Raw genomic sequence first — 12,253 nt, forward strand, 5'->3', positions numbered from 1 at the left:
TTCGTTCAAAAATATGTTTTAATAAATAAGCAAAAATGTACATTGGACGGAGTTGGAAGACTTGTAAAATTCAAATCAATAAAAGTCCATGCAGCGTAATTCAGTAATGGTTCTAAATTGCATTTGTCCCTTTACAAGCTGATATAGACAGGTATGTACAATACGTGTTCTTTTATATAATATATATATATATACTTCTATTTTTTTACACAAAAAAGAAGAAAATATTTCCAAAAAAATATGACTTTTTCTGTAGAGTCTACTTCCGGCCAAAAGACAGGTTTCCGAAAGCGGGGGGGAGGGGGGGGCCGGCTCGTCGGGCACGCGACAGGTCTGTAGAATATGCTGGTCCACTGCTGACTTCCACAGTTCCTGCCTAGTATAAATTCTCTGAACACGTTAAAGTTAAAAAGTATGCGTTTCTTTTCCATGTCTTTGAGGTTTGTGGTTTCTTCAATATAGCCTATCCTTAGGTGTCTTCTTATACTCTGCAGAAGTCTGTAGGGGGGAAAACAATTTCAAATGATCAAAGTAGGCCCATTCGTTCAATAACTGAAAAATAATCACATTGCAGGCTTATATGTTCAGCCTCACGCCCCATTAAAAGGGAAAGACGTTTTTGAAAAGTTAAATGGCATCACTGGTATGGGAAGTCATTAATGAAACCATTATTTGCCCTTGAGTGAAACCATATGCCAATAGGAGAAAGTGATTTTAGTTTGTGTCTGTAGGCCCACTGGAAAATAATATCTTTAACAATTATTTCTAGCACCTGTTGAAAGGCCATATATTTCCATGGTGGAACAGGCCTTAATCCAAAATCTAACCCCAATTAACATAGTGAAGATATATATATATATATATATATATATATATATATATATATATATATATTTATAGCCTGTATTATAAATATATATATATATATATATATATATATATATATATATATATATATATATATATATAATACAGGCTATAAAATAATGATGATAATAATAATATTTATGTAGCCTATATTGGTAGGCTATAGCTTATAGGCCTACACACAAACATTTGAATGGTTAAATTATAGTAGGCCAATGCATGGTATAATATTTCTGTAGTATAGCAAGATACAGAATAGTGTTTGTCTCATAATACGGCTGCTCATCTTAATATCAAATTACAGAAATGCAAAGGAACATAGCTATTCGAGTTTCTCATGAAAAGAGTGAAAGACAAAACCACAGTGACGGCAGCACTGAATTTGGAGTCCGGTTTCGTTTAAGAAAGGCTACCTTTAAATTTACAGTGTTTACACAAATCACTATGTAGTTTATTTTCCCTCTTGGTAGCCTATATGCTATGTCATGGTTTATATGACAACAAAGCTTTGTTGATGAACGATTACGAGTGGGCGGCTCGTAAACTGCATAGGCCTACCCGTCCATGAGACATAAACAAACTACCCTCTTTTCTTACAGAAGTAACGTGTCATTCCATGTCATACATCTTCGACAAATGTTGACTCTGATCTTTACAACAGGTTGCCGCCATTTACTGAACCAGCTGTTAATGCGGTATCCTCCCCAAGCCAATTTGTCAACGACTCTGTCAAACAGGCAACATTTATACTCGTTCCTTTTCATAGGTCCAATCAATTCGGAATCATTCGATTTTTACGAAAACAATCTCCACACGAATGTTATACGTTTTTAAGACAAACTCAAAGTATATTGACTAAATAAGAAGCACAAGCTATGAAACAACTCGACTGTTTTGTTAGTATTGGTGATAAAGATGCATGAATAGGCTTAACCGACCAGCGCCATGACACCACGATTGAGCGCATTATCAAGGTGTAAGAAGAGGTCTTTAGAAAGCCTCGAAACATTTTGGTTCCTGTCGTGCTCCAAGCTTTAACATATTTAATCAAACGCTGACTCCAACCTACAGCCCAAGTGACGCGTTCCTGCGGTCTCTTGAACGGCAAGATCTCCTAAAACCCTTTGGTCTTAACATGCTTCTGTGTAGGCATTATAGAAAGCGGCCAAGACCAAGGTTAAGACTTAGGCTACCGGACGATTTAAACGTGTTTTCAAGATTCAACGTCACAAGCAAACGAATCAAAATTCTCCCAAAACATTATTTAAATGCTTGCATGGAGTTTCTTATTATCATGACAGTACAATATGTTATCTAAAAATGTCGACAAATTGGTGTTGACCTGACTCGAGTTAGGTCATCTACACGCGCTACTGCGCACGTGTGTCCGTGAGCAGAGTGATGGAGGGCTCGCTAGACCCAGAGGTCCTGATGTGAAATACAGGAACTGTGTTTCATCTGCATTTCTTCTCACAGCAATGTCTTGGAGAGTCTTCTAGTACTGGCTTATAGCATACTGTTAACCGCAATGTTATTTACGCATCCATTGTGCTTACTAGATAACCTACATTTACGGAAATGGATGTGAACAAATTAATTCTGGCGGTATACGTTATAACATTTATAGTATGAGAAATCCTAATAATATTTTCTTATCTTTTCGTTTCACCCAGAGATGGATTTGCCACCTACCGCTTTGGCATTAAGTGAACGGCTTTGGATGCTAGTGAGATGCAGACATAGACCACGCGCCCTCCATCCTCCACACTGAGAAGGCGTAACTGAGTCTCTCGTGCGCAACGTAACTGCAGCTCGACATCTTGTTGTCCATCTCGTCGCTCTGTAGCACTTGGTAGAGGAAATCGATGTATCTGGAAGCCAGTTTCAGTGTCTGTATCTTGCTCAATTTATCCGACGGCAGCGTCGGAATGATTTTGCGTAAAGACGCGAAGGCTTCGTTGAGCGACTGAGTCCGTTGCCTCTCCCTGACGTTGGCTAGCACGCGCTGGTTCTGCAGCTCCTCGTAGGACTGCGTGCTGCTGGGACTCGGTTTTTTGCCTCGTTTCACGGATCCCGGACTGCTGTCCTCGCTCGACTTTTTACTGTGTCTCCTCTTCCTTCCAAATCTTTTCTGTTGTCTGTCCAGCTCCTCCTCGCTGGTCACTAGACTATCCACAGGGGAAACCGGGGAACTTGAGCCCTCTTCCATTTCTTTTTTGAAGAAATGCAAGGATAACGAAGAAAAAACGTTCTCCACTTTTGAAGCCGTGGTGACAAAAATATATCCGTAAAAGGCAGACGCACACAAGGCTCTTTAGTTTCTCTCTCAATGTGCCCTGGACGAGAGGAGTTTAGGTTCTACTGCTTTCAAAATCTGGCACTTGGCACAGTTCTTAGCTCGCAGGAAGTTTTTACCCCCAATTTTTTTTGGGAAACTTTATCCAAGTTTCAGATGCTAAATAGTTGTCTGGGTGGAGGGGGAGGTTGTATCGGCCTCTGATTGGACGCCTAATAAACAGGAGGGAACAGTCTAGAGTTACACTCCATCACTCCTGGGATCTCAGCTACAGAGTACTTCAGAAGGCAGAAAAAACGTAAATTTTCCAGATAGGCACGTAAATAAAACATAATGGAAGATTAATGAAATAAACATAAAGGACAATTCGTGAGACCAATTCGTGATTATTGCCTATCTTATGCATTATTGACATGTGGAAATCATCTACTCACTATATTCAGTGTGTATAGGCTATTTAAAAGTATGTTTTCTTTATAATTTAGAAAAAATAATATTGTCGGCAGATTAATGCACATGCTCTTGTTTGATGCATTTGTTTGGCCTGTGTCCTACTGCAATAACTAGGGAATATACTTAATTATAAATGCATGTTCTCTACCATGTGCAAATTATACATGCACAGGCATAGGGAAAAACATCTCTTTGATCCCTAATCTAATCACAAGTCTGAATGCTTTCCCAAGTTTTATAATGTGGAAGTAAAACAGGAAGAAAGCTTAAACTAACCAAGCAGTTCTCCGGTTTCGGCGGACGCCTCCACTGGACATTTACACGCGCTTTGTCCACCTCTTGATGTGTGATGTCATGTTTTCTAGACATAGCGCGCGGCACAGGTGGCTCGTATTAAAATCCGAATTATCTGCTGCCAAAATCCGCAGATTTTCCGAGTCAGCTGACAGTTCCCGCTTGAGATGGTCATATTATTTCTTCAATCCTATGAATGTTAAAAAATCTTTGGGAATGCTATTGTAAAGGATTTCAACATCATATAGTACAAATACTGCGCTGCAGGCCATTTCATGGATCAATTAATTTATTTCATCCATTCACTTAGGTTAATGATTCGTTTTATAACTTGTGCTTGTGATAGTTTACAAATGTTCTGAAAGTCGCGCTGTTTTCCAACACGTTTATTTGATAATTCATTTTATTAACAACAGGCTTTGTAACCTGAACACGAAAACATCTGTCTTGCACAAATGTACAGTATGGTAAGTGACCCTTGTTGTTGCTCGCGAAGGGGGTGGAAATTAATATGTCTTCAGTTAATTGGACGTTTCACAATTATTCATGAAAGAGCTGGCTTAAGGAGATGTGCTGGCAAAACCTCAGAGATTCTGTGGCCTGTTTGGCCATCTGAACTCAGGGTCTGGTGTTTCTCTGACTAGAATAGTAATGCTGTGTGTCACTCTGCTCTTACCAGCATCCAGAGCTCACGTGACAAATCAGTTTCATTTCAGAGGGGGACGTGTGGTCATATTTGTAAGGCTATGTTTTTTGATAACTTAGGTTTAAGGTTTAAGGAAAAATGTAATATTTTAAACATGTAATGAGATATGGCAAAAGTACACACATCCTCTACTCGGGTAAAGGTACAGATACTCATGTTTAAAAAGACTCTGGTAAAAGTTGATGAACTGAGTACACTTTGTCACTCAAGTTAAAGTAAAGAACTATGGGCTCTGACATACAGCCAACTAAGTAAAACATAGTCATTACTATTACCTGTTTAAGTAAAAAAATGACAGAAAAATAGTAAAGTACTGATAACAGATCAAAATCTACTGAAGTACAGTACCCATCTCTGCAACAGTGTAACAACAGTGTAATCATAGTGTAATCACAGTGTAATAACATCAGAATACATGTGAAATAACAGTGTAAAATATGACATAAGAGTAATAACAGTGTAACAATTGTGTAATCACAGTGTAATAACACAATAACAGAGTTACAACAATGCAGAGAGAGTATCTGGACCTCACATCATATTAATACATGAATACAAAAAGACACTATTGACATTCACCTTTTTTTAGCAAAAAAAAATTCTGAACTTTTTTTTGAAATCTAATACTTATATTTTCACATATGTGTGATAACCAGGAAAAAAAAAGTGTGTAATTACAATAAAGATCGCAAATACAGATACAAATTGAAGTAACAAGTCTGGCTTTAAAACATTAGAAGTAGAAAGTACAGATATTTGTGTAAAAAGTTTAAGGAGTGAAAGTAAAAAGGTGTCAGAATTTTTTTTGTGAAGTAAAGTACTGATACCAGAAAAATCTACCTAAGTACAATAACAAAGTATTTGTACTTTGTTACTTCCCATCTCTGCATGTAATTCACATACTGCCATGCATGGATGCAAGGCTGAAACCACCACACACATTTTCTCTCACACACACACACACACTTTCCCCTGATTACACTCCCTAACCTTGTGCTCCTTTTTTCCACGTTAGCGAGAGGCCCGTGTACCCAGGGAGCGGGGGTCTGCTCTGCAGACAGGGCCTGAGAGGTCCCATGCACACAGGACCCAGGCCAAACCCCTCTCTCTCCACCACTGTCAACTTTCAAGAAAACAATGGTCAAGTTTTCCCTCCTAAATTCAAGCACAGATTACACACTTGACAGCTAATAGTTACACCGTAACTCCTCATACTTTCCACGTTGGTCATATCTAAACAACGACAACAAGGGCAAGGACAGACTTCCCGCTTCAACACTTTGGGAGGAAACACTTCAACCATATTCCTGGTGACCGGAGATTCCTTCAGCTACAGGTGGTGTGGACCAGCAGCTTGATCTGATACTGCTCACATCTGGTTCACCTCAGAGACGAGAGACAAGAGAGCAGACGGGCTGACCATACCAACAAGGGGCTGGCCTCTTGTTCGTTGATTGCCAACAAGCGGTAGATCACATCTCCTGTTAGATACCTGCAGACTGTGAGCCTCCGCTGTGTGTTCTTCTGTTTGGAAACATTGTATTGATTAGTTGTTGTCTTGATCTGCAAATGACAATCATTGATACAGAATCATTTTTAATCGAACAACCATTCTTAGTAATCAACTATGACTCAACTGTCTTTTCCAGTTTATGTGGTCTGACAGTTTTTTTTACCATTGCTTAAAAGCCCCAAATATCTCTTCCAGGATGAAGGCCCTTTTAGGCACGCTAGTCCCTGAAGCCCAGAAGGAGCTTGACGAGAGAGAGAGGTAGAGAGAGGTAGAGGAAGAAAGAGGTACATTAAGGGAGGGAGGGAGAGAGAGAGAGACAGAGAGAGGTAGATTGAGAGAGACAGAAAGAAGAGAGAGGAGAGAGACAGAAAGAGAGAGAGAGAGCACGAGCTGGTGTCAGATCAAAGATGAGCCCAGGCTGTATTTCACCCGGTCGGGATGACGCACTGCTATCTCCCTGACACCTCGAAACCAGCTCCACATGGTGCTGGGGGTTCCTGCTTAACAAGCCCAGATCCCTTCTACTGAGGCCTGTCACATCAATAGGCACACATCCATCAGACAGGCCGGCCTTAGATCACGGTCATAAATAGAAACGAGTGGCCGGTGGGTAGAGAGAGAGAGACGGAGAGAGAGAGAAAGAGAGAGACAGAGAGAGAGAAAGAGAGAGAGACAGAGAGAGAGGGAGAGAGAGAGAGAGAGAGAGAGACAGAGAGAGAGGGAGAGAGACAGAGAGAGAAGGAGGGAGAGGGAGAGAGAGAGATGACCCGACATGTGCGGCATTAGTCAAGCCAGTCAGGGCTTTTATGAAGCGTCTGGCTGAAAAGCCAAATCACTGGATGCAGGGCTGGGCCTCCTTTAGTCCTCAGATCTGAGGGGGGTTATGGAAGTGTTAGGAAGGGTTATGATTTGTTGGAGAGCCCGGACTTTGTGATGAGTGGAATTTTACCGTCCATGTGCATGCCAGCAATGCGTACCCCTGGGTCTGGGTCTGCTTCTGAGACTCACCCCAAATGATCTTGTTAAGTGGATCTTAAGATTTTAGATGAAGACTGTGTGTGTGTGTGTGTGTGTGTGTGTGTCTGAGTGCCTCCTTGAATAAGAGTCTGCTTCTTCACATTCATGCATGTATCAGACAAGATGATTCATAATATGTTTTTTGTCGTTGTCACAATGGTAATGAGTTTGTTATCTATGAAATCGTAAAGTCCCAGTCACCACTAAAGTTCCTCCGACAGCGGTACGTGCTATACTGTACTGACAGCAGTCACTGCACTATACTGTACTGCAGTCACTATACTGTACTATACTGTACTGCAGTCACTATACTATACTGTACTGCAGTCACTATACTGTACTATACTGTACTGCAGTCCCTATACTGTACTGTGGGCTACTGACAGCAGTCACTATACTATACTGTACTGCAGTCACTATACTGTACAGTAGGCTACTGACAGCAGTCACTATACTATACTGTACTGCAGTCACTATACTGTACTATACTGTACTGCAGTCACTATACTGTACTGTAGGCTACTGACAGCAGTCACTATACTATACTGTAGGCTACTGACACTGTCACTATACTATACTCACTTTCCTCCATTCTTCTCAGCAACTCTGATGACAAGGTGTTTCTGAAATCACATTAGGGGCCCTTCATAATGGCTTCATTGGGGAGTGTAACAGCTTTAACCGTTCAGGTTTCGTTTAATATGATGCGGTTTTTTTCTCGTTTTCTGCCGCTCTGACTCCAGTGTGGAAAAGGGCCTGGGGGGGGGGGGCTGGGGGGCAGGGGACCCCCACTGAGGCACCTTCCACTTTGATATCCCAACGGGGAGAAGAAAACAGGCCAGCACCCCCTACCCAAAACACACACTCCACCTCCAAACACACACTCATACATACTTCCCCCCCACCCCCAAGTGCAAGAGCAATCAGTTTGATCCATACACTATCTAAAACCTCACCGGTCCATTCATAGATATTTCATCTTGAAGTTCAAACAACCTGCGTTTTGTGAAGTTGAATGATTTATGCATTTTGATATATATTAAAGTCGGCTCCTGGAAAAAAGAGAGAACTTTGTGGAGGAGGTCCATGAGTGCAGTCAGGAAATTTCCACAACTCCCCCTCCCCCCTCACCCACCCCCTCCCCCCTCACCCACCCCCTCCCCCCTCACCCACCCCCACTGCTCCCTCAACCCCCCCTCCTCACCCTCACCCTCAGCCGCTTCTTGCCTCCCCCACCTAAGATCTTCGACCTGTACTCAACTCAAACAAGTTTCATTGACTTGACAGTTACAAAAAACAGTGTTGCCAAAGCAATTATGTCTGAGAATACGCAATTATATTCATTGTGCATGTGAAACTTCAGAATCTGAACCCTTTGACTACAAAAAAGGCCCAAACATGGGTCGGAATTTAGGTTTTTGCTCCAAGCTAGTGAAGCAAATTCAGTTGACAAACGAGACGAGCAACTGATCATCAGTTAGGCGTTGATGGGGGGTGGAGGGGGGGGGTGGAGGTCTCTGTCTCCAGCACAAACACGGCTGTGTAATTAGTGTTGTACTTGTGACCCGGATGCTAGGGTTAGCACTCGGGTCAGGTCTGATTCACAGAGACCTGTGGAAGCAGCTGCTCTGCTCTAGCCAGGCAGGCAGGTACGGGGCTCCGCTAGCTGGGGGGAACACAGTGGACGACTGGGCAAACACCGGCCCTGTTTGTTCAACTGATTGGCTGAGGTTCGCTGGGTGAAGATGGGGTTGTCAACACAGAGGAGGGCTTTACAGGCAACCGTCAGTCCCTATATCTCACCTCAGCCCCAGGCCCTGTTACACCCTTACACTTGGCAAAGACCCGACGATTTCAGCTGTTCATATTGGAAAGGCAATAAAGCTCTCCCCCTAGCTGAGTACGGTATCGCTCCACACCTGCACAACCACCTCATCATCAAATTACATTTGGGGGGGAAAAACTCAGTCTTGGGTTGGATATGCTAGCCGCTTGCAACAATCACCTTTTACTAGCCACACTAGCTAGCCCCCTCGACTCATAACACCTCGGAAAGCCTTAGAAGCAGAGCTGTGTTTGTTTAGACTCTCTGCTTGCTCTGGGAATGCGGAGAGCTGTGATCCTGGTCCCACCGGGGACCCAGAGCTGGTCTGAGCCTCCAGCCTCCCCCCCTGCAGCCTGGATCCTCAGCCCCAGGGGCCCAAGACACATTGTAAAGACGACAGCATGCTCCTCCCACCCCCACACACCAATCAGAGTTATTAGCTCTGAGGCTACCGCGTCGCCTTGTGAAGAGCAGTCTAGATGAGGAAAGCAGGTGAGGTATTTAACTAGCGTTTCACAGCTCTTAAAGTGCCATGGTGAGACGGGCACTAGCGGGCTGTGGAGTCAGCATTTATTTTCTTTTTTGCAGCTTCTGTCTGCAGAATAACAATCATTCTCTTATTCTCAAACACATCTAGTGTCGGTGGTTGAATGGTCGGTTTTGCGTTGACTTTATTTCCATACGGACCCAGCACCTGGTCAAAGAGTCCGAGAAATTGGTCAACGACGTTGCGGAAAATGAGCCATGCATGTTTGCTTGGTATTGTCATGGTGAATAAGGTCAAATTCATCACCTGTAGGAGATTACAAATAATTCACATCTGAAAGTGCTCAGATTTAAGTTTCCTTACTCTACAGGTATCTCATCGATCTGGAGTTAACAAAAAAATCATAACTAACTCATGAAGGGTTGTTATGTACTGACAATTTGGCAGATTATTGACCTGAGGGAGCTGGAGGAGCTCTCAGACTGAGGACAGAAGAAGAGAGGAACCTGACCCTTGTTCCATCCACAACTCCACACACAGAGAGAGAGAGAGAGAGAGAGAGACAGAGAGAGAGAGAGAGAGAGAGAGAGAGAGAGAGAGAGACAGAGAGAGAGAGAGAGAGAGAGGGAGAGACAGAGAGACAGAGAGACAGAGAGAGGGAGAGACAGAGAGAGAGAGAGAGAGAGAGAGAGAGAGAGAGAGAGAGTGAGAGAGAAAGAGAGAGAGAGAAAGAGAGAGAGAGAGGGAGAGAGTGAGAGTGAGAGTGAGAGAGATGTGGGCCCACACAGTCTGTAGTTCCCTGAGAGAACACACTTCTTTTACTCAGTTTCAGTGTGCCACATTGCACGAGATCGCTGACAGAAGTGGGTTTGGTATGTAAGCATGGTCATACCAGCCATTTTTCCCTCTTAAAATAATAAACGGTTCTGAAAGCAGTGGTTTCCTGGCAGGTATAGCACACCCTTCTGACTCACACGGAGGATTTGTCAAAGCGACAGCAAAGGAACGGAATCCCCTTTGTGTTTGTGTTGTATGGTATTCGGGTCTACTTGTTTTGCCAAACATTACAGAACAATAAATTACTGTAACTTGTTTGTGTGTGCATACTTTAAAACAACCAAGGCTCCTTTATGAATAGCATAGAACCAAATCGCAATAATTTTGTAATTTGGTGATGTTGATTCTGACGTTGATCTCATTGATGTCATATACACATGTTGTATGTATAAAATATATCGGCCTACCTCTATAGTGTGACCAGTGTTCATATGAAAATGATTGACGACCCTCGCAAATACTGTCCAAACCTCGGCTGACAGATCAACTGACAGCTTCGTTTACATTAGTTTGTAAATTTGCTACGTTCTGATGGGAACGTTTCTCCTGCACCCCCTCCTCATCCCCCGTCGTTCAACAGGATGCGATGCGCTAATTATATTTATACAAGTCAGAGGCCTGGAGTTTCACGTGGATAGCCCGATAAACACACCTGCCATCCTACGGAAGAATAGCGGCCCAGTGCTCGAGGCTTCACGGTGTTTGTCAGTTTTTGGTCTGCCGGATGCTAAATCAATAAACAATCTTGACGTAAAAATAAACTGTAAAAAAGAAGGTCCTGATGCAATCCCCAGACCGCGTGCTGGCAGCGGACCTCTGAGTTTCCCTCCTCGTCTCATCCTGAAGGTATTTCAGTCGCGTGCTGCAGAGGGCACGGCCAAGATCGACAGGCTGAGAAAGGTTCACATTGCCAAACGATAATAAAAAGCAGAGAGCTTTTTTCTGGAGACCTGTATAACAATATGTTATTATTCACAATACCGTGTATAACTGTTTGTCCGGCATGTAGTATTTTACAGTTAGGTCACTTGCTGAATTTGTTTATTCCAGAAGACAGTCGCGCGGCGACAGTGATTAGGAACCGTGTCGCCGTGACTGAGGATCATGGTATCAGACTAGAAAGGAACAAATCACACACACTGACGAAACCACTGTGTAGTTTAAAATACGGTTAAAGCAAGTAGAGCCATCTCCGGCACCATGCTTCAAAACAGTTTTCACTCAGTTAACAACCTCACAACCTGTCTGGATTACGTGTCTGGTTCAGGTTGATTACAGGTGATCATTTGTGGATCTCTGTCTGAAGCCGTGACCTGTGTGATGTGACGCTTGTAAGAAGTTCTAAACAGATCCAAATAGATTTGATATCTTACAAATAGTTTCCACTAGAGGGAGTCAGTGATCAGTGCCCGTTGGTGGTGACAGAAAGGTCACCAGTTTGGCACCTCCATACACAACCCCAGAAGAAGTTCTCATCTTCACACATCAGCTGCTAAACTGAGCATGGACAAGACCCTTGTGATATGTGGTAGTCTAGCGTTTATACATTTCCAGAAGAAATGCTGCTTTTGATCTATCTATAAAACAACTGTTCAAGTTTCACCTTTATTCATACAGATTATTCTGTGAAAAACAAGCTTTGTACCTGTAATGCAAACAATTCTCTACTTGAGCGTCCTTATCAAGTTTTCCACATGAAGCTCATCTAGTCAGCCCCACTCGCAGATATGTGAACTCTTTGACTTGCTCAATAGTATGACCAACACCGATGGAGTTGTCATCCCTGGGTTTGAAAGTTGTGAAACCGGCTGTTCACAGGAAATGGCTGTACAAAATAGAGATATTTAACACCCAACCAACTCCCACTCAAGAAGGCAAAGATCACTCTAACTCTTAATGTAGCGTGCTGTTTTTATTCAAAAAATTCTAAGAAATTCCATTAAATGTAACTTGAAATA

General features: G+C 42.7%; 1 protein-coding gene across 1 annotated transcript; it reads right to left on the reverse strand.

The window, feature by feature from the left end:
• Positions 1-3,491, reverse strand: twist2. The gene is made up of 2 exons (XM_084689779.1): positions 2,560-3,491; positions 1-498 (listed from the first exon to the last, which is right to left on the reverse strand). The coding sequence occupies exon 1, from the start codon at positions 3,074-3,076 to the stop codon at positions 2,591-2,593; it is 486 nt and encodes a 161-aa protein (XP_084545905.1). The 5' UTR covers positions 3,077-3,491; the 3' UTR covers positions 1-498; positions 2,560-2,590.
• Positions 3,492-12,253: the final 8,762 nt, after the last annotated feature.

Source organism: Hypomesus nipponensis, chromosome 23, assembly GCF_054491055.1.
Source record: "Hypomesus nipponensis isolate SF chromosome 23, ASM5449105v1, whole genome shotgun sequence".
NCBI lineage: Eukaryota > Metazoa > Chordata > Actinopteri > Osmeriformes > Osmeridae > Hypomesus > Hypomesus nipponensis.

What these genes read in the sequence shown, in the direction of transcription:
- twist2 (XM_084689779.1), bottom strand. Translation starts at nt 3,076, where the DNA reads ATGGAAGAGGGCTCAAGTTCCCCGGTTTCCCCTGTGGATAGTCTAGTG.